The following is a 24,018-nucleotide window of genomic DNA, read 5'->3' on the forward strand; positions in this document are numbered from 1 at the left end:
CCACTTTACAATAAACCAGAAAAAGAGTGTAAAAATTATTATACCTTCATGACAAGAGAAACTTTAGAGGTTAGCAGAGATGCAGTGGCAAAAATTTAAGGGGATGTTTCATAATACTTAGCAAAGATACATTCCAATGAGAAAGAAAGACTCTAGGGGAAGGAGATGCTATCTGTGGTTAACGAAGGAAGTTAAAGATAGTATCAAATTGAAAAAGTATACAATTCTGCCAAGATTAGGGGCTGGTCAGAAGATTGGACAGAATGTCAGAAACAACAATGTTTCAAGGCTGTATGACTCTTTTTCAGAGCTCTGAGATTTTCCAGCATTTTCTGTTTTTATTTCAGATTTCCAGCATCCGCTGTATTTTTTTTATTCGTTTACAGGATGTGGGCTTCCCTGGCTGGGCTAGCATTTATTGCCCATCCCTACATGTCCTTGAGAAGCTGATGGTGAGCTGCCTTCTTAAACCTCTGCAGTCCATGTGGTGTATGTACACACACAGTGCTGTTAGAAAGGGAGTTCCAGGATTTTGATTCAGTGACAGTGAATGGCAATATATTTCCAAATCAGAATGGTAAGTGACTTGGAGGGGAACTTCCAGGGGATGGTATTCCCATCTAGCTGCTGCCCTTGTCCTTCTAGGTGGTAGTGGTCGTGGGTTTGGAAGCTGCTGTCGAAGGAGCTTTGGTGAATTCCATTCTTGTAGATGGTACACACTGCTGCCACTGTGTGTCGGTGGTGGAGGGAGTGACTGTTTGTGGATGTGGTGCCAATCCAGTGGGCAGCTTTGTCCTGGACGATGTCCAGCTTCTTCAGTGTTGTGGGAGCTGCACTCATCCAGGCAAGTAGGGGGTATGTCATCACACCCTGACTTGTGCCTTGTAGATGGTGGACAGACTTTAGGGAGTCAGGTGATGAGTTAGTCATCGCAGGGTTCCTAGCTTCTGACCTACTCTTGTATTCACAGTATTTATACATGACTAGTCCAGTTCAGTTTCTGGTCAATGGTAACCCCCAAGATGTTGATAGTGGGGGATTCAGTGATGGTAACACCATTGAATGTCAAGGGGTGATGGTTAGATTCTCTCTTGTTGGAAATATTATTATCTGATACTTGTGTGGCGCAAGTGGTTGCTAGCGCAAGCCTGGATATTGTCCAGGTCTTGCTGCATTTGGACATGGGCTGCTTCAGTGTCTGAGGAGTCATGAATGATGCTCATCAGCGAGCATCCCCACTTCTAACCTTATGATGGAAGGAAGGTCATTGATGAAGCAGCTGAAGATGGTTAGGCTGAGGACACTACCCTCAGGAGCTCCTGCAGTGATGTCCTGGAACTGAGATGACTGACCAACAACCACATCCATCTTCCTTTGTGCTAGGTATGACTCCAACCAGCGGAGAGCTTTCCCCAATTTCCTTTGTCTCCAGTTTTCCTAGGGCTCCTTGATGCCAAGCTCGGTCAAATGTGGCCTCAGTGTGAAGAGCCGTCACTCTCAACTCACCTCGGGAGTTCAGTTCTTTTGCCCATGTTTGAGCCAAAGCTGTAATGAGGTCAGGAGCTGAGTGGCCCTGGTAGAACTCGAACTGGGCGTCGGTGAGCAGGTTATTGCTAAGCAAGTGCCACTTGATAGCACTGTTGATTACCCCTTCCATTATTTTACTGATGATCGAGAGTAGATTGATAGGGGTGGTAATTGGCCAGGTTGCTTTTACAAACGTAGGGATGTTTTGCTACAGTTGTGTACAGCATACACAATACAGTATTGGAGAGACCACATCTGGATTTCTGTGTACTGTCTTGGTCTCCTTATTTATGGAAGTGGATAACTGCATTAGAAGCAGTTCAGTGACGGCTCACTTGACTGATTCCTGGGATTTAGGCATTGTCTTAGGAGAAAAGTTTGGTCGATGGTTGTAAAAGTCCATCAGGTTCACTAATGTCCTTTAGGGAAGGAAATCTGCTGTCCTTACCTGGTCAGGCCTACATGTGACTCCAGAACCACAGCAATATGGTTGGTTCTTAAATGCCCTCTGAACAAGGGCAATTAGGGATGGGCAATAAATGCTGGGCTAGCCAGCGATGGCCACATCCAACGAATAAAAAAAATTCTGAGGGGAGCTGACAGGATAGATGCTGAAAGGATGTTTCCCCTTGTGGGAGAGATCAGAACTCGGGGACACAGTTCAAAAATATGGGGCCTCCCATTTGAGGAGGGGTTGAGAAGAAATTTTTTTCTCTTAGAGGGCTGTTAATCGGTGGAATTCTCTTCCCCAGAGAGTGGTAGAGGCAGGGTTATTGAGTATTTTTGAACCTGAGTTTGAGGTAAACAGGAAAATAGAGTTGAGGCCACAATCAGATCAACCATGATCTTATCAAATGGCCTATTCCTGCTCCGAATACATGTTTCCATGGGCAGGATTTTACGCACCGGCAAGCGTAAAATGACGTGTGATGTCGTCCGGGGGGGGACTCGTGACGTCACCACGCCCCATTTAAATTTTCAGGAAGGCAGGGGCACAGCGAAACCAGCTGTGCACCTGCCGACCTGTCAATGGCCAATTGAGGCCATTGACAGGGTGAATTATGTAAAGAACCTGCCCGTTCAATCTTAAGGTTGGTGGGCAGGCCAGGAGACCCGGTGCAAACTAGCAAAAGCATGAAACCTCATCCACGGATGGGATGAGGTTTCATATAGGGTTTAAAAAAATTTTAATAACGTTTTTGTGACAATTATGGACATGTCCCAACTCATGTGACATTGTCACCTGAGGGGACATGTTAGGGAAATTTTACTTTTCTATTTTTAGGTTTTGTACATTTTGAGCCAATCTCCCTGAGGCAGCATTTAGCGTCAGGGAGATGAGAGCGCACTCTTGATTTTGGGACTCCCCCCTGCCCGCACAGGGAGCACATAGTGCTTGTGTGTGGACTTCATGCTGGGTGGGCCTTAACTGGTCCACCCATGTAAAATGGCGCTGTGCCTCCAATCGGGGACGTCAATTGGAAGAGTGCCTGTACGCACACACCATTCAACATTCTCTCCCCCACCCCCTCCCACCCAGCAGGGGGGTGGTGGTTCAACCCATGTGTCTGAAATGACTGTGAGCTGTATAATTTCAGGAAAAAAGTGCCATTTTCAGTAATCCTAAATTTAATGGACGTTTGCAAATATCAGAAAAGGGAAGACCAGCTAGTCCGTTAAGTTGTGATGCCTTGTGCATCACACAAGAGGCTTTTTACCCCAGATGTGATGTCAGCTCCTGGGAGACACAGCCAGATCAAAAACCCAAGGTTAATTCAGGAAAAAATGGAAATTGATTTGCAAATTCCATGTGCATTATATAACCACATTTTTATTTTGCCAGATCAGTATACAACTGATCCAATGATTAAATGAAGCAAAGTTCAGGATCTATATTCCTTGACCTGTCTCCAAAGTACTATCTGCTTATGATTTTACAGACTATAATCCAAAATACTGACACTCTCGTCATAACTTTAAGATTTTCAATACACTGGGATATAGCTCTGGAAGAGGTTTCAGCTTTTCAACATCTTCAGTTGTTATTGAAAACAATTTACCAGTTTCTGATGTGTATAACTGATAGCTCACTATTCAATGGCCACTTACAGATCTAAAATAATATTGAAAGCAACGAATTGCAAAGCTAATAGAAAAATTAACATTGATGCACTTCAGGATGCCAGTTTCTGAAAGTTTTCCTTAATATAGGACTGAGCAGCAGGAATAGGCCATTTAGACCTTTGAGCCTGCTCTCTCATTCAAGATCATCAAGCATGTGAAAAACTGATCATTTTGAGGCTTAGTAATAAATGCAGAAGAGCTATTTTCACTCTCATTTACTACTTGCATGGAGGCAAAGTCCAGCTTGTCTAAACAGGGTGGTCCAATGAATAAGTTCAATATAAAAAAAATCAACAACCCTTTCTACCAAACTACACAAGGATCCTCCTGCCTCAGAATTAAAGACACATAAGACTCAAGCCAAAATAAATTATACAAACAAATGTTTGCATGATATGAGTTACCAAACTATAAAAGCTAATAAAATTGTGCAAATTACATAATCAACAGTAATATGTTGATGGAGCATAGATGAACTATTATCAAGTCTGCGTAAGCAAATAAACTCTGCAACTATGCGTTGTGCAAGCTGCCTCTGAAATGTTCTATTTTTAGCACCTTTATAGTCAAGAGCAAATGCCACAGCTGTGCACCGCTGAAGTAAAAGGTCTCGGGGCTAACTCTTTCTTAGGACATGTACTTCAATATGAGTTACAACATTGTTTAGTTGTACTGAAGCCTTACAGTGATCAAATGTATACTTATCATCTCATGTGGAACATGCTAAATAAGAGAGCATATTGTTGACAAAAAAAAAAATGCTCAGGAGTTCAACTCTACACCACACCACATGCAAACTCAAGTTAATTTTGTTGGACAAGCTGCCTCTGAGGCACAAGTTCTCATTTTTCAACTTTTTGATGAGGGGTTGTCAGAGAAGAGGGGAGGGGCATGGGGGAGCTTCATGTAAAACTTTACATTAAAGAACCTAGACACCACTTTGTGTAAAACAGTCCATGCACCACTTTGAAGCAATTTATAAACATTGCTCTCCTGCCACACATCTCTAACCAACTTGTTTTCAATCCCCATACTATTCACTCACACAGTTCCATATTACGCTTTCTTATTCCTCAAACTGAGGGATGGATTCAAACAGCTCATGAGACAAGAAATCTGTCTCTTTTCAATATAATAACTAAAAAGGATCAGATAGCACTACAATGGTTATATTACTGGTCTAGTCACCTAGAAGCTGGACTGATAATTCCAAGAACACAGAAGTTAAAATCTCACCATGACACCTTAAATAAGTTTTTTATTTAAGCAAAAACTATTTGGAAATAAAATGCTGGTGGCAGTGACTGTGTGGGATTGTTGTGAAAAACAAGCTGCCATCGCTGCAATTCCAGTTCTACAACAGCATGGCTGACCTAGTGACTGCAATCTAAAGTGGACTATCGAGCCATTCACGCGCATCAAACTACTGCAAAGAACAAGACCAAAAGCAGGTGGACCACTCATCTGCAACCTAGGCATCAAATCAGGGCATGACAAAGAAACAAAGTCCTCCTCACTAACATCTGGACTGGTTCCAATGTTTGAGAGAGCTATTCGACCTAACAATCATACTCTCAAAGTTAGCCAACATCTCAGGCTCCTCTCTCCATCATCATCCCTGGCTACACCTTATCCCATCAGCAGGACGGCTCCTTTAGAGGTCAATGAGCAGTGATATAGAGGAAGAGGGCCTTTGAGTCAGCAACAATGATTATCAACCTCATTAATCCTCATGACTTCAGGTCAAATGTGAACAGGAAAATCTGCTAATTATCACCTGTCTCCTCCCTCCGCTGCTGCTTTTTATTTTCATGGGATGTGGGTGTTGCTGGCAAGGCCAGCACTTGTTGCCCACCCCTGAACTGAGTGGCTTGCTAGGTCATTTCATAGGGCAGTTAAATGTCAACCACATTGCTGTGTGTCTAGAATCACTGGATTTTAATGGCACATAAGGAGGCTAATAGAATTGTTTATTGCAAGGGGAATTGAATACAATAGTAGGGAGTTTATACTTCAGTTATACAGGGCACTGGCGAGACCACATCTGGAGTACTGTGTACAGTACTGGTCTCCTTATTTAAGGAAGAACATAAATGCATTGGAAGCAGTTCAGAGATGGTTTTCAAAGCTAATACCTGGACTGGACAGATTGCCTTTATGAGGACAAGTTAGGCATGTATCTCGAAAAACTCAGCAGGTCTGGCAGCATCGGCGGAGAAGAAAAGAGTTGACGTTTCGAGTCCTCATGACCCTTCGACAGAACTAGGTGAATCCCAGGAAGGGGTGAAATATAAGGTGGTTTAAGGTGGTGGTGGTGGTGGGGTTGGGTTACACCGCACCGCCCCCCCCCTCCCCCCCCCCCCCCAAAACCACCTTAAACCAGCTTATATTTCACCCCTTCCTGGGATTCACCTAGTTCTGTCGATGGGTCATGAGGACTCGAAACGTCAACTCTTTTATTCTCCGCAGATGCTGCCAGACCTGCTGAGTTTTTCCAGGTAATTCTGTTTTTGTTTTGGATTTCCGGCATCCACAGTTTTTTGTTTTTATATTATATAGGCATGTATCTCCTTAAGTTTAGAAGGGCAAGAAGCGACTTGATTGAAATGTAAGATCCTGAGAGGTCTTGACGAGGGCAATGTGGAAAGGATTTTCCTCTTGTGAGAGAATCTAGTACTAGAGGCGACTGGTTAAAAGTAACCGGGGGGGGTGCATTTAAGACAGAGATGGGGAGAATTTTTTTTCTTGGAGGGCGGTGAGTCTTTGGAATTCTCTTCCTCAAAAGGCAGTGGAATCAGTCTTTGAATATTTTTAAGGCAGGGCTAGATAGATTCTTGATAAGCAAGGGGGTGAAAGTTTCTCAGGAGTTGGTGGGAATTTGGAGCTGAGGCTATGATCTTATTGAATGGCAGACCAGTATCGAAGGGCCTCCATCTGCACCTAATTTGTATGCTCATATGCAACAAGTGCTGGCCTTGCCAGTGATGTCCACATACTATAAAAGAATTTTTAAAAAGTCATATATGGCACAAAGGAAGACAGATGTGGGTAGTCAATCATCTCAGTCCCAGGACATGACTGCAATTCCTTAGAGCAAAAAGGTGAAATGACGATTGAGAAAGACAGATGAGATCGAGAAAGAGAAATAAGAGAGACTGAAAAATTAAAATATACTTTTGAAATCTCCAACACTAATTAGTTTCTATAGGGATGAAATTCCACACTTGTAAAATTAATTTTTCAGGGACACAGAGATTGCTCAGCAGTAATTTTCACACTGTAAAAATTCACTTCTTCCTGAATGCACCAATTCTCTAGCATCGGTTACAGGGGACTGGTGCTGAATTCATCGGGAAGGACTGTTGTAGTGTACCCTGTAGAGATGTAGAATATCTCCAACAGCAACTTCCAGATTTCCAAGTTTAACTATACATGTACAGATGCCAGGAGCTGCTGAGAGATTTTTCCCCATTATAACTGAGTGCAGTTAGCCTCATTATCATCTCGGCAAAATATGGGCCAGCGTGTGGAAAGAGAAGGTACATGGCAAAAATTGCAAATTTTCTTAACAGAGTGCGTTTTATTTTCTCGTACTATGTGGTGGACCTCGTAAGAGATTACTATTCTCTTGTTTTGTAACCCTTTATTTGCAGGCAGACAAGGCTAAACACACAAATAAGAAGGTTGGATGAAAGGTATTTCACACTTGCATTCATTATATTTCATCTGCCATCATCAGTCCAAATGTGTCTCATTTGAAGTTTGAGATACTTCCTCTGAAACCACAACTCCTATGTGTTTGGCAGCAAATGCATCTATTACCAATTCATGTTAAGATTCTGAATTCAAGTCATTGATGTAAATTAAAAGCAATGATGATCCCATGACTAATCTTTGGAGCAACCCACTCAGCTTCATCCACATCCCTCCCACCCCAATACACACATTTATAAAGCTCCTCTAAGAAGTATAATCATTTTCCACCCATGGCCAATTATTTAACCAGCTCCAAGCAAATTAGGATTTAGGATTAAATACAGAAACATTTGGGGAAAAAAAAGCTTTAATTCAGGTATAGCATACAGGATTCAACAAGCTATCTTCTACTAGTTAAGCAACTCAAAAACTTATAGAAACACAAGTCACTCTAAGCCAAACTTAACTGCTTCCACTAACTTTTTCCAGAGGTGTATAAATGAGGTCAGGATATTGCAATCAAGGAAGATGAAAATGCTTAATGAAACTTATCATTTTTGTCTATCAGTTTGCATAAACAAAGCAAGTCTCTACAACAGCCTTGTCTAAGAAGCACTTTAAGACAAAAAATCTGTCATTTGCAGACATGTGGTTGCCACATTATAGATGGCACTCAAACATAACTGACCTGATCTCCATACAGCTGGCGGCAACATAAGACCCACTTTTTTTTAATAGAAATTGCCATTTGCAGTCTGACTAACTGTCTCCTCTTCTGGTCTGCTAAAGACAGAGTGTCTGTGTGCCTTTGTTGCAGTCATGCAGACACAGAATTGTCTGAGAGAATTTTAAGGCCTGCTGTACTCATCAGTAACAAACTGTGCCTAGTGTGCCTTCAATTTCTATGCTTACTTAAACTCTTATTTCCTTGAATGTGCCATCCTCTTCCAGCAATTTCCCTGAAACCCTAGTTAATCACAGTTAAGAATTTAGTTATTAGAAACTAACCCCATTCTTCAAAAGAGTAAGGGAAATTCAGTTAATGTGCAGAGTCAGCCGAAGTATCAAAATATCATGACTTTCCTTATTCAAAGGGCACCTTAGTTAGTTTCAGAACAATGGATATTAATTCATTGAAGAGAGCCCTGCACCTTTCCAAAATACATTAGAACAGTCAAATCAAATCCAAAAGAATCTTTAAAAATTGTGTAACCTAGAGTTTTCACTCTACAATACTTTAATAGAAAGTCCCTGGAGAAAGGGATACCTTAACCCAATTCAAGATCTAACCAGTAGAATGAAATGGTTGATATGAAAACTTAATTCTAAGACTGATTAATGGAGAATTGTAGCCAGGATTTCCTCCTGCTCCAAATGGAGAAAGGATGAATCTAAATAGAAGTGACAGTAAAGACAAAGTAAAGGCAATCGACAAATTTCACATCCCCAGTTGCTGTAAATTTAACAGCCATATTTAGCAAACATATACATTACTCCATTAAGACTCCTTTCAGCAAAAAGTTAAGAGCTCGACTACTGTCATGATGATGGGGAAAGATGGCAAGAAATAATGTAACTACTCAGCAATAAATAAAGTACATATGAACAGAAACCGCTGATAACACTCAGCAGTTCGGGCAGCATCTGCAAAACAGTTACGGTTTCTGGTCAAAGGTCCTTTCTCAGGATTGGAAGATAAAAATGTAACTTTTTTTTAAGCAAGCAGAAAGGCATGGAAAGAGGAGAGGAAAATACAAAAGGGAATGTCTGTGATAGGACGGAAGGCAAGTGTGATTAAATGACACCAAAAAAAATGGGAACGGTGGCTATGATTAGAAATTGTTGTACTTTGTATTCTGGATTTTGCAGTCAGCAGCGAAGCAAGAACACTCGCTGCTGACCTCAAAGACAGCTCCCCACAAAGCTCTAGTAATTACTGTGGTGGGAATTCCCCCTTTCCCAATGGCAGTTTAAAGTCTTGCGCCAGGTCCAGAGATGTCTTGACACGCAGCTGCAGTGTCAGCCAGCAGGTAGGCAGGTGTGCACACACAGAAAACCAGGAAGTTTAAAGCAACTTAAAATCCTTCAGATTGTTTTAAGATAGCAGCGAAAATAAAAACATAGATTTTTTAAAAATGCAGAACCTTTTTAGAAAAAAAGGTCACTGACATTCCATGAATATAAATTAGCCTTTTAGAGCCAATGAGGCTGTTTAGCAGCAATTATGAAGTTGGCCCACCATTATAACCTCAATTACATCTAGGGATGGGATGGGTAATAAATGCTTGCCCAGCCAGTGATACCCACTTCCTGCGAATGAATTTAAGAAAAAAACAACAGGTCCAACTTTTTCCAGGGTTCTTACAGCGAGACTAACAGAGTAAAAGTAGAAGGTTTTATCAATTCCTGATTGTAATGAAGATTGCAACCTGCGTGAATCTCTACAGCACAGCCTGTGGAGCAGCATAGGCTCATTGACAAAAATTTTTTGATTTCTGCATTATTCAGCCCAATACAAGACTCTTGTCGTCGCTGTCAGTTTCAGTGGAGAAACGATGGCAAATGCTGACATTTTCAACAGGAAAATTCAGACCAATGTTGATTCTGGAAGGTGGTAAAATGCCTAATGAAAAGATAAGGTTCTGTTCCTTCAACTTCTGTAGAGATTCACTGGAGCAGTGTAAAAGGCTGAGGACAGAGAGTGAACTGGAGAATTAAAATAGCAAGTGAGAAGTTCAGGATCACATTTGTGGAATGCACGGAGGTGTTCAACAATGCAACCGCCCTGGCTGTGTTTGGTCTCCCCAGTGCAGGGGAGATTTCATCTTGAGCAGTGGATACAGTGTACTGAATTGAAAAAAGCACAAGGATATTGCTGTTTCACTTGAAATGAGTGTTTGGGGCCCTGTGAAGTGGGTGGTGCACAGGATGGTGGTATGGGAAGAGAAGGGAGTGTTGGGGTAATGGAACAGGGACAAAGTTGTTGCAGATGGAATGGTCCCTTCAGAATATTGAAAAGGGAGGAGTGGGGAAAGGGAAGGTGAGTTTAGTGGTGACATTGCGCTGGAGGTGGAGAAAATGGCAGAAGATTATCGATTGAATACGCAAGTTTTTGGGGAGGAAGGTGAGAACAAGGGGGCCCCTTTTTCTGGTTCTGGGAATGGGACGTAGGGGTGAGGGAACAAGTATGGAAAAGAGGATGGTCAAGGGCCATGCCAACCATAGTAGAGAACAATCTTCAATTGAAGAAAAAGGAAGACATATTGGGAGCACTGGCAAGAAAGGCAGCATTGTCAGAGCTGATGCAACGGAGATGGATAAACTGGGAGAATGGGGTAAAGCCCTTGTAGGAAGCCGGTTTACATAAGACATAAGAACTAGGAGCGGGAGTAGGTAATTCAGCCCCTCGAGCCTGCCCTGCCATTCAATACGAACATAGCTGATCTCATTTCAGCCTCAACTACAATTTCCCGCCCTCTCCCCATAACCTTTTAACTCGTTACTAATTTAAAATCTGTCTATCTCCTGCTTAAATTTATTCAGCGTCCCGGCATCCACTGCACTCTGAGGTAGTGAATTCCACAGATTCACGACCATTTGAGAAAAGTAATTTTCCCTCATCTGATTTAAATCTACCACCCATTAGCCTAAAACTATGGCCTCTTATTCTAGAATGCCCCACAAGGGGAAACATCCACTCCACGTCTACATTGTCTATCTCCTTTAGCATCTTATATGCCTCAATTAGATCTCCACTCATCCTTCTAAACTCTAGCGAGTATAGGCCTAAACTACTCAATCTCTCCTCATAAGACAAGCCCCGCATCTCTGGAATCAATCTAGTGAACCTCCTCTGAACCACCTCCAATGCAACTACATCCTTCCTCAAGTAAAGGGACCAAAACGGTGCACAGTACTCCAGGTACGGTCTCACCAATGCCTTGTACAGTGGCAACAACACTTCCCTATTTTTATACTCTATTCCTTTAGCAATAAATGCCAAAATTCCATTTGCCATCCTTATTACCTGATGTACCTGCATAATAGCTTTCAGCAATTCATGCACGAGGACATCCAGATCCCTTTGCACTGAAGCATCCTGAAGTTTCTCTCCATTTAAATAATAAGTCACCTTTTTATTCTTCTGACCAAAATGGATAACCTCACACTTATCCACGTTAAACTCCATCTGCCAAATTTTGGCCCATTCACCTAACCTGTCCATATCCATTTGTAAATTTCTTATTTCTTCATTGCAACTTACTGTCCCACTATTTTGGTGTCATCTGCAAATTTAGCTATAGTACCTTCTATCCCTGAATCCAAGTCATTCATATAGATTATAAATAGTTGGGGCACCAAGGACTGAACCCTGTGGCATCCCACTAGTTACAGCTTGCTATCCAGAATAAGACCCATTTATCCCAACTCTCTGCTTTTTGTTGGTTAGCCAATCCTCTATCCAAGCTAAGATATTACCCCTATCTCCGTGTGATCTTCTCTTTTTATATTAATCTTTTGTGTAGCACCTTATCAAAGGCCTTCTGGAAGTTCAGATATACTACATCTACAGGATCCCCATTATCCACTTTGCTTGTCACATCTTCAAAGAACTCTAGCAAATTCTGTCGTGAGGAAGCATAATCAAGATAGCTGTTGGAGTCAGTGCACTTATAATAGATACTGGTTAACAGTCTGAACCCAGAAATGTGATGAGATCCAACAAAGCTGAAAGATCACATGCCTGAGAAACTGGCTCAAAGGGTTGGTAAGTTCACCCAAAAAAACATATCAACTACATTTTGTGAACCATAAATGTGCAAAACACTGGGGAAGTGGTGGCATAGTGCCAATGTCACTGACTAGTATTCCAGAGACCCAAGGTAATACTCTGGGGACCCAGGCTTGAATCCCACGAGGGCAGATGGTGAAATTGAATCTAATAAAAATCTGGGATTAGAAGTCTGATGATGACCATGAAACCATTGCTGATTGTTGTAAAAACCCATCTGGTTCACTAATGTCCTTTAGGAAGGAAATTTGCCATCTTTACCTGGGCTCTGAAGAAGAGTCATACAGACTCGAAACATTACTCTGTCCTTCTCTCCACAGATGCTGTCAGACCTGAGTTTTTCCAGCATTTTTTGTTTTTGATCCTTACCTGGTCTGGCCTACATGTGACCCCAGAACCACAACAACGTCTCAAGGACTCAAATGTCCTCTGAACAAGGGCAATTAGTGATGGGCAATAAATGCTGGCTTAGCCAGCGATGCCCACAGCCCATGAATGATTTTTTTTTTAATGGCTATGAGGTGTTAACTTAGGAAGGAAACTTTAATCTGTGCTGGGAACTTAATCCAGACAACAAAGAGGAAACATCTGATTGTTATCAGCAGGTACTAAACAAAATTCCAGAAGCCCGATAACATTTCAATATAAAACGTTGTGTGAAGTTTATGATTCATTTATTCATTAAGTTGAAAGGGGAAAGAGTCACTGGCACACTGTCGTTTTTTTGGTGGAATATAACGAATTAAGTTGACCGCTATTTCATCAGAAACTGGAAGATGGCCTTTATACAATATACATTTCAAATTACAAGAATTATGTCTGTTGAATGCCATTACAGAAGAAAAAACTCTATGCCAGTCATAATTACAATCAATAAGGTGATGCATGACCTTGAAAATACGTGCATAACTTATTAACTGAAACTCATATCCAGTTAGAACTTAACATTGAACAGTAAATGCTGACTGCTATCTGCATATCCCATCAAATGAAAGCCAGTTCCTTAGAGGTCAATAATTTAGGTAATAAAATAAGCCTAAATATTCTTTTATAATTCACATTTCTTTTAAGTAGATTATGTAAATGCAGCAGTCCACTGATTTCCTAATTGCATTGAGAGTTTCATCTAACATTAATGTTTAAATAGATGAATGCACATATACAGCTTCGCCTGTGCATTCGAATGAAGTATTGAATTATACTTCACCAGTAAGGTAAGATTTTGTTTATATCACACATTTCTAGGATCATTTGGCATCCATTGTTTATCTGGAAATGATTGAATTTTAGTTAGAATAACTTTCATATGGCTTCCATCCTGATTCTCCCAAGAATCTACGCTTCCAAGAGGAATTCGATTATATTCATATATTCCATTACAGGAAGTTAACACCTAATTTAGAGAGGATATGAACAAGTAGCTCCTGCAACATATGTTAAAACATACTGTTATCATTTTAAGATGAAGTTTTATTTAAAATAGTTTCAGATACATTTTGCAGTGTTCTACGATAGCCATTATGGTATTTTCCCAAATTTACCTTACACAGGAATGTAAGAACATAAGAAATAGGAAGTGTAGACCATTTGGCCCCTTAAGCCTGTTCCACCATTCATTAAGATCATGGTTAATCTAATTTTAGCCTTAACTTTACATTCCTGCCTGCCTTTCCCTCTTATGGTACAGCCAATTGTAAATGCTAAGTTGTTCAAATCCCAAAGGGGAACTTGAAACAACTGTGACAACTTGTTTTGCAATTTGTATAAATTTTGAGATGCATGTCTTGAATTCAGATGTAATAAGATCGCCAAATCTTAGACGTTTTTACAAAACTAAATTAAACATTTATTAATAAGAGAAATTATTTCAAACACATACATAGATCCATGAAAGGAATCATTCTCTCAGTGCCTACCCTGTCAAGCCCCCTCAGAATCTTATATGTTTCAATATCACCTCTCATTTTTCTAAACTCCAATGGGTATTGGCCCAGCCTACTCAACCTTTCCTCATGAGACAATGTCTTCATCTCAGAAATCACCCTAATGAACCTTACTTGCCCTATTATGTGAACAACTTCAAATAAAAATGGTGCTCACACAAAATCCACTAAAAACACATATAAAGAGATTCTTCCAGATATGCAGAGTTCCAAAATGACATACAGCCTGGTGTGATCTTATCTTGATTATCCAACCTCGCAGTGCAACCTTCATAGCATTATGAATAGATCAGTCTCACACCGTGGTGTAAAGTATATGGGGAATGTAAGGTTAAAAACCCTACAGATTCATGAAGATTCAGATTTTGAATCAGGCAGCCTCTACTTCAATTACTTAAATCATTTTGCTGCTTAATTTTCTCTTCTTTAAAAATTAAAAGCAGAACAAACAGCATGATTACCATAAGTGATGCTTGTAGTACATTGCATAACCGGAGTTTACCTGGACAGAACCAACAACAAAAGCAACATTGTTTAGGAATATAACTTAAATATATTTAAACACCCACTACAGAAGTATAGCATTTCTATCCCCTGTCACAACAATAAATTGCAGGTCAAAGGACATTTCACAGCATCATTTAGCTACAAGTAACAAGGTATCAACATTAAATCCACAATGTACATTTGAATCATGTTGAAAAATGCATATCCAGATCAAACAAGAACTTTTATTGCTAGATGAAAAGCAGAATACTGTGCAAGCTGGAAATCTGGAATTAAAACAGAAAATGCTGGAAACACTAAGCGCGTCAGGAAACATATATGAAGAGAGAAACAGAACAATGCTTCAAGACCTTTCATCAGAACTGAGAAAAGTTAGAGATGTAATAGGTTTTGAGCAAGGGGTGAGTGGGGCAAAAAGAGGATAAAGGAAAGGTCTGTGGAGAGGGTGGAAGAAATCGAGTGACAGAAATGATAATTCTGAAATCACTAGTCTTACAGGGTTAAAGAGAATGTTGACAGAGCAAGAAAATTTAATTCTCCACCTTGTTCTAACACTGACATGTGTCCTTGGCCTGTTGTATTGTTCCAGTGAAGCTGAACGTCAGCTTGAGGAACAGCACCTCAACTTTCGATTAGACAACTTACAGCCTTCCAGGCTCAACATTAAGTGCAACCATTTCAGACCATAAATTCTGTTCCCACCTCTCCTTGTTTCCCTTTTTTTTTGCATGTTTCAGTTTTTCTCTTACTTAAACTTATATTGCCAGACTGGTATTTAGAGTTGAGTATGTGAGATGGGTTCCTTGTATAAATACAAATATGTTGATTCTAGTACAAATCCATGCTGGCTCAAAGTGAAAGGATCAACTAGGAAATATGCATGGGAAAATGATACATTATCGTACAAAGGAAAAATGGATTGAATCCACTGGGTTACTCATGAGTACCTCCATCAGCTTCCCAGAGACCGAGAGGAGTATTCACTATTTTGCTGATGGAGCATGCCAAGTGATCATTTAAGAGAGAGGGGAAATGTAAGGAATGCAAGGATAGAGAACAGTTTTATTGGAACATATTACAGCACTGATCAAATAAAATTCATAAAGAGAAGCTTCAATGGATTCAAAGTAATCAGTAAATCCTCAAGTGACTGCATTACTATTGAGGCATTATGTATTTGTGAATAAAATAGCTTGCTTACCTTCCAAAGTTTGCTGGCAAAAACTCCAAAAAGGCATCATTTAGGTAAAGTTGAGTCAGGTTCAGTAACTGTGTGAAGCCATCAGGAAGCCTGGAAGGGAAGGAAAGAAAATGGTTCCAATTTTCTAATTGGTTCTAGGGGCAATTTTAATACACGGTGTCGATTCGATATTCAAGTGAACATTTTTAACAAAATAGAAGATAAGGGAAAGTAATATAGCTACATTTTTTTTCAGATCTGATGTCTGTTTTAAGATTATTGAATAACCATGTTAGATTTCTGGTAACGCCCCCATTTTATTTCAACCTGTTTGAAATTTCAACTGAAACTGGGCAGAACCTTACCTCAGATAGCACTGGCATTTGAGTGCGTCATTACTTTATGCAGTAAATTATGCTACCGATGGAAACAGGTGGCTGGACATTGTCCATAAGGCAGGAGAAAGGATTTCAGACAAGAGCAAAAAAAATGATTCCAAGTTTTGGATCAATGAGCCATGAAGTTAGGTCATTAGAAAATTCAGGTTACTTCGTTTACAAAAACATGATGCAGTAACACACATCAAATCAAAACATTCTTGCTTCATTTGTATGTTGTGAAATTGACAGCACCACAGACTCCACCAAACAAGATTTTTTAAATAACTTTTCCCCCATTAAGACCCTTTCCATTCAGGAAGTAACCACCTGAGCCACTGACATATGGAATCAATTATGACCAAAGAAGTGGATTTCAATTCATTTGAAGCATTGGGAAAGAAAATTGAATCAGGCATGATCGAACAAAGAACAATAATGGCAACACTAGACTTTAAAGTAAGGCAGCCAACTGGATGAGCTGAATGCCATTTTCTCATTTAAAAGTGTACTAGTATGGACACAATACTTGGATGGACCATAGATAGTTTATAGCATAGAATAAAGACACTTGGCTCATCTTCACTAATTTAAATCTAATTACACTGTCCAACCCTCTTCCTGACTGTCCTGTATTTTCCTATGTATAATGATCCTGTGCTGAGATTACCCCTGGACAAGCCTGATCCCAGGGTGGAACCCAGCTTGAGAGATCCTAACTTTTATTTGTTTGTTTAGATACGTGGAGAGGGGCTACTGAACAGAGTCACAAGAGTCAACTAGTGAGCTTTTAACAAAAGCATAAAATATTTATTAAACCAGAAACGATGAACTATATTACAATACTCCATCACCCACAATTATACCTTGACAGATTGTAAGGATAACACAAGTTACAAAAGCTATCTTATTCTTTAACGTTCACAGTAATTACACAGTCCACGTAACCCAATTGGTCAGGTGCACCACACTCTGAAACCAAGTGACAGATGCCACCTCAGCCAGGTGCTATGGATCTCTCATCAACTCCCCCAAGATGCTAGTCTCATCATGAGTCAACTGCTCTCACTGAACTCCATTTTTCACACAAGGGTTTCCAATCTCCACTCTTAAAGAACTCGCTCTGGAATCTTCTCCCAAACCGATGCTTTCCCTCTTCTTCCGATGTCCCTCTGTCCTGGGTCACCACATGCAGTCAAGCTTTCTTCCACCACCTCTCCCTCGCAGACTCAACCATCAGTAGTACACCACTGCTTTACATGCACATAGCAAAGTGTTACAGACCTTCAGCTGTCTCTTTGGTCCTTCTTGCCTCTTGTAAGCTGATCTAGCTTTAAATCTGCTTTCTGCCACTTTTGTCTATTTAAATCTGAAGCTAGGAGCCCTTCTCTCTGCCCCTCATTCTTAACTTCACTTAACAGGACTTTTTCCAGGTTCCTGTCCTTCCTTTGGCGAGAAGGTCTTCTTGGGACTTTCTCCTGTTCCGTTCCCCTGTATTTTGGGTTTTTTTTCTTTGACTTGGGACTGGCTATCTTTCCCCTTTGCTCCAGTCTCTCCTGGCAGCTACTTTCAAAGAACTTTAGCTTGGGATTGGCTGTCTGCCCCTCCTAGGTTGCTTCTGTTTCGAGCTGTCTTCAAAAGCTGCTATTCCTTTAGTTTTTGTGTCTCTCTCCAAGGGAGGGACCTGCCTCCCTGGACCCCTGTTGCTAGGCAACGTCCCAGTTTCTCTGCTCATTTGTTTAACTTAGCTGCAACAGTCATAAACCTCATTAGAAATGTAGGCACCTTTTAAAGTGAAACAAACTCAATTTGACCTTATCGTATCACACAAATACAAATCAACCTTAAACTTTAAAGCTAAAACTCATTCCTAACGCCCATAAATACAAATATAACTTAATTAAATTGTCTCTACTTCCTAACATGTCTCAAACATTTCTTCACTTTTGTCTTAAAAGATGCAACGGTTTCTACATGAACCATTGCCTCTGGCACAGTGTTTGTTCCAACTACTTTCACCTTGAAGAAATTTCTCCACACTTATGCTAAATTATTAAGCCCTTTCACTGGCTCTCCAACCAGAGGAAATAGACTTTTTCCATTCAGTCTGTCAAAACTTTACTTCATATTAGAAACTTCTACTGAACTTCCTCTAAACTCTTGTACTCCCTACACCCCAGTTTCTAAAACATGACTCAAAGAGGACTTCTCCCAATATTCCGGTTAGTATTTATTTCTCAACGCATGTCGCTAAAACAAGTGATTTGGTCATTTCAAAAACAATTATTAAACCACGGGATCAGGGCTTCAATGGCAATGCCAGCATTTACTGAACATCCACCATTACTCTTGGGAGGCGGTGTTGAGTCGCCTTTTGAAGTGCTGCAGCCCAGTGGTGAAGTTACTTCCAACTTGATGTTAGGTAGGCATTTTCAGGATTTTAAACCAGCGACAATGAAGGGGCAGCAGTGTATTTCCAAGAACTTGCAGGTGGTCATGTTCCATGCACTTGCTGCCCTTGTCCTTGCAGATTGTAGAGGTTGCTGTTTTTACATGGTACTATCGAAGGAGCCTTGTCAAGTTGCTGCAGTGCATCTTATAAATGTTATACCTAGCTGCCACAAGTGTGCCAATGTTTTTTATTTATTCATTCATGGGATGTGGGCATTTCTGGTTAGGCCAACATTTATTGCCTATCCCTAACTGCCCTTGAGAAGGTGGTGGTGAACTGCCTCCTTTAACTGCTGCAGTTCATGTATTGTAGGAATACCGATAGCGCTGTTAAGAAGGGAGCTCTAAGATTTTGACCCAGCAACAATGAAGGAACAGCGATATAGCTCCAAGTCAGGAAGGTGTGTGAACTGGAGGGAAACTTGCACGTGGCGGTGTTCCCATGCATCTGCTGGCCTCGTCCTTTTATGTGGTAAAGGTTGCGGATTTGGATGCTGCTGTCGAAGGAGCCTTGGTAAGTTGCTGCAGTGCATCTTGCACATAGCACACACTGTTGCCACTGTGTGTCGAGGAGGAGGCAGTGAATGGATGAAGTGCAAATCAAGTGGGCTGTTTTGCCCTGTGTGGTATCAAGCTTCATGAGTGTTGTTGCAGCTGCACTGATCCAGGTAAGTGGAGAGTATTACTTCACACTCTTGACTTGTGCCTTGTTAGATAGATTGGCTTTGGGCAGTAGGGAGGCGAGTTAGTCACCATAGAATTCTCAGCCTCCAATCTACTCTTCTGGCCATAGTATTTATATGGCTGCTGCAGTTCAGCTTCTGGTCAATGGTAACCCCAGGATTGTGGGAGATTCAGCAATAGTAATGTCATTGACTGCCTGGGGAAATGGCTACATCCTCTCTTGTTGGAGATTGTCTTTGCCTGGCACATGTATTATTTGCCACTTATCAGCCCAAGCCTGAATACTGCCCAGGTCTTGCTGCACATGGACAGGGACTACTTCAGTATCTGAGGAGTTGCAAGTGGCACTGAACACTGCACAGCCCTACATCTGACCTTATGATGGAGGGAAGGTCATGGATGAAACAACTGAAGATGGTTGGGCCCAGGTCATTACTCTGAGGAACTCCTGCAGCAATTTCCTGCAACTGAGATGGTTGACCTCCAAAAACCACAACTCTCTTCCTTTTTGCTAGGTATTAAACCAATGGAGAGTTCTTCCACTGATTCCCATTGACTCCAGCTTTTCTAGGGCTCCTTGATGCCACACCCGCCACATGCTGCCTTGATGTCAAAGGCAGTCACTCTCATCTCAAGTTCAGCTTCTTTGTCCATGTTTGAACCAAGACTGTAATGAGTTCAGGAGCTGAGTGGCCCTAGCGGAACCCAAACTGAGCATGAGTGAGCAGGTTATGACTAAACACCACTTGATAGCACTGTTGACACGACTGGAGGGAATGAATGTTAAAGTGATGGATGAGGTGCCAAATCAAGTAAAGGATTTGGTATGCTGTATGCCAAGTTTTTTGGGTGTTGTTAGATTGCACTCATTCAGGCAAGTGGAAATTATTTCACCGCACTCCTGACTTTTGCCCTGTAGGTCATGGAAAGTCTTTGGGGAGTCACAAGGTAAGTCCTTTAAACCAATGTCAACTGAATACCTAACCAATGACCTGCTCTTGTAGCACTGGTTGGTCCAATTAAGTTTCTGGTCAATTGTAGCTGTCAGAATGTTAATGGTGAGGGATTCAGAGTTGGTAATATCATTGAATCCCAAGGGAGATGATTAGACTTACTCTTGCTGGAGATGATTACTGCCTGGCATTTGTGTGTTACTTGCCACCAATCAGTCTAAGCTTGAATGCTGTTTAGGCCTTGCTGCATGCAGGCTCGGACTGCTTCATTATCTAAGGAACAGTGAACAGAACTAACACAGTGTAATCATCAGCGAACATGCGCACTTGTGACCTCCTGATGAAGGAAAGGTCATTAATGAAGCAGCTGAAGATGGTTGGGCCCAGAGCACTGCCCTGAGGAACTACAGCACTGCCCTGAGGAACTACAGCAACGCAACAATATCCTTGGGCTTAGATGATTGGCCTCCAACAACCCCAACAAAAAAATTCAAATTATCTTACTGCTGCTTTAAAACCTGGTTGAATGTAAATAAGCTGCCATGTTACAATATTGTCTACACTTCAGAAGTACTTAATTGGCTGTGAAGCATTTTAGGGTTTCCTGAGGTCATGAAAGGAGCAATGCAAATGTACATTGTTTCTTTATACACCCATTTCTTGATTGGTTCCCCAAGAATATTACTCTCACTTTTTCATATTCAATTGCATATACCTGTCAACTCATTTCTCTTACCAATTAAGTTCTTTGTGAAGTCTTTTACAGTCCTGTCCTTTGCCAAATCTTTTGTTTGTCAACAAGATTTGAGATTGTATTTTCTATGTCCAATCCAAATCATTATATATTTTATATACATATTAAATAAAGGTAACAAAAGCAAACCCCTGTGATACAACACTCTAACCCTTCAACTGAAGAAACACCCATTTACTGTTTCTAGTCCATACAGTTTTACCTCAGTGCTGCTGTATTCCTTTTATACCACTTGTTTGATTTTTTTCTAACTAGGTTCTTAAGAGACACCTTATCATATTGCATTTGTCAAACAGCATTGGCCTTTATCAAATCCATGTCAGCTGTCCTTGATTAACCCACCCATGTCTAAATGCTCATTAATTTTAACTTGAATTATGGTTTATAATTGGTTGCAGATAATTAATGCTGGTTTTCCCACAATTATTGTGAAATGTCCTGGTCTATACTTACTCATTCATCCATCATTCCCTCCTTAATTAAAGGGATTACTTTGGCTATTCTCCAGTTCCACAGCATAATTTGCTAATTTGAAGGTTTAACTATTGTGGCCACAACCTCCGCCATCTCCTCTGAGTTCTTTCAATGGCTTATGGTGCATGCCATCCAGACCACATGACTTGTACTTGCAGTGCTCATCTATTTTATTTTTCCAATAAGCAATTCCTTTTTGACCACAATCAGAATCCTGCAGCACAAGAGGCCATTTGAACCATTGTGCCTGTGCTGATACTTTGAATGATTTATGCAATTAATGCCAATTACCCCTTCCCCCACTTTTTCTGATAGCCCTGTAAATTCTTCCTTTTTAACACACATCCAATTCTGCTTTGAAAGTTACAATTGAACCCATTCCCAACATCCTTTCAGGTCATGCATTCCAGATCATAACTGAAAAATTCGTCTCATCTGTTCTCTCTCTCTTTTTGACAATTATCCTTAATCAGTGTTCTCTGGTTATCAAATTACTCAGCAGTGGGAGTTTTCCCTTATTTACTCCACCAGATACTTGAGTCTCTTCACATTGAAGTCACTCATTACTTGGGATCATTCAGGTAAATTTCCTCTGCATCCTCTCACAGATCTTAACATCCTTCCTAAAGTGTGGTGTGCAGAATACTGTAGCTGCGGCTTAACTAATGACCTATAACAAATTTGATGAACAGCTTCCCCTCTACGATACCTATTATACTCACTTCCATTCATTCTTTGTAAAAATTTTCCCATATACTTTATTAGCCACTTTCTCAATCTGCCCTGCTACCTTCGATAATTTGTGCACATATATCCCCAGGTCCCTCTGATCCTGCACCCACTTTAGAATTGCAAACTTTATTTTATATTGGCTCGCCCCATTCTTCCTACCAAAATTTGTCACTTCACACTTTTCTGCATTATATTCCAACTGGCACTTGAATGCCCATTCCACCAGCCTGTCTGACCGCTTGAAGTTTATTATCCTCCTCGCAGTTCACAATACTTCCAAGTTATGTCATCTGCAAACTTTGTGTCTTGAGCGCCAAAGTCTCAGTCATTAACATATATCAAGAAAAGCAGAGGTCTTAACACTGTCCCCTGAGGAAGACCACCATATATCTTGCTCGCCCAAAAAAAAAGCATTCTGTCACTCAGCCAGCTTTAAACCCTTGCTGCCACTTTCCCTTTTGTTCCATGGATTTCAGCTTTGCAGGCAAGCCTATTACTTGGCACTTTATGAAATGCCTTTTCAAAGTCTTTGTCAAATGCATCAACCACATTACGCTCATCAATCCTGTTACAGGGTCACACAATCCCAGTGCAGAAGAGGCCCTTCGACCCTTGAGTCTGCACCGACACGTGAGAAACACTTAACTTACCTACCTAATCCCATTTACCAGCACTTGGCTCATAGCCTTGAATGTTATGACGTGCCAAGTGCTCATCCAGGTACTTTTTAAAGGATATGAGGCAACTCACCTCCACCATCCTCTCAGGCAGCACATTCCAGACCATCACCACCCTCTGAGTAAAAAAGATTTTCCTCACATCCCCCCCTTAACCTCCTGCCCCTCACCTTCAACTTATGTCCCTCCGTGACTGACCCTTCAACTAAGAGGAACAGCTGCTCCCCATCCACCCTGTCCATGCCCCTCAATCTTGTACACCTCGATCAGGTCGCCCCCTCAGTCTTCTCTGCTCCAAAGAAAACAACCCAAGTCTATTCAAAGAGATATAAACAAAAAAACTGCGGATGCTGGAAATCCAAAACAAAAACAAAAACAAAAACAGAATTACCTGGAAAAACTCAGCAGGTCTGGCAGCATCGGCGGAGAAGAAAAGAGTTGACGTTTTGAGTCCTCATGACCCTTCGACAGAACTTGAGTTCGAGTCCAAGAAAGAGTTGAAATATAAGCTGGTTTAAGGTGTGTGTGTGGGGGGCAGAGAGAGAGAGAGAGGTGGAGTGGGGGTGTAGTTGTAGGGACAAACAAGCAGTGATAGAAGCAGATCATCAAAAGATGTCAACAACAATAGTACAAAAGAACACATAGGTGTTAAAAAGTTAAAGTTGGTGATATTATCTAAACGAATGTGCTAATTAAGAATGGATGGTAGGGCACTCAAGGTATAGCTCTAGTGGGGGTGGGGAGAGCATAAAAGATGTAAAAAACCCGCTTTCACAGCCACATCTCCTTTCTCAGTGACTGTCTCCATCTCTGACTTACCCCACGTGGATTTCAACTGAAATTCCACCCCTCATGTTTCGAACACACCCAGGATTACAGGTATCTCCAGGACATAAAACGTTTCTCGGACTGCTGTTCCCGTCACATTCTGAAATCCACACTCAGTGCCATGCGCCGCCATATGAACACACTCGACCTCTCCCTCCAGCAGCACCGCCGTACCCTTTTTCCATTTTAACACTCCACCCTGCTCTCTTGCCCACATGTCTGTCCTTGGCTTGCTGCATTGTTCCAGTGAAGCCCAACGCAAACTGGAGGAACAACACCTCATCTTCCGACTAGGCACTTTACAGCCATCCGGACTGAA

At 41.1% G+C, this 24,018-nt stretch overlaps 1 protein-coding gene across 5 annotated transcripts in view; it reads right to left on the minus strand.

Annotated features, from left to right (window-relative positions):
• erbin (erbb2 interacting protein) overlaps positions 1-24,018 on the minus strand; it is a 313,059-nt gene that overhangs the window by 136,382 nt on the left and 152,659 nt on the right. For all 5 annotated transcript variants that reach the window (XM_041185895.1, XM_041185894.1, XM_041185891.1 and 2 more), the window contains exon 5: positions 15,791-15,880. In XM_041185895.1, coding sequence (XP_041041829.1) covers positions 15,791-15,880 — 90 coding nt within the window. The remainder of the gene's footprint in view (positions 1-15,790; positions 15,881-24,018) is intronic.

Source organism: Carcharodon carcharias, chromosome 4 (genome assembly GCF_017639515.1).
Source record: "Carcharodon carcharias isolate sCarCar2 chromosome 4, sCarCar2.pri, whole genome shotgun sequence".
Lineage (NCBI taxonomy): Eukaryota > Metazoa > Chordata > Chondrichthyes > Lamniformes > Lamnidae > Carcharodon > Carcharodon carcharias.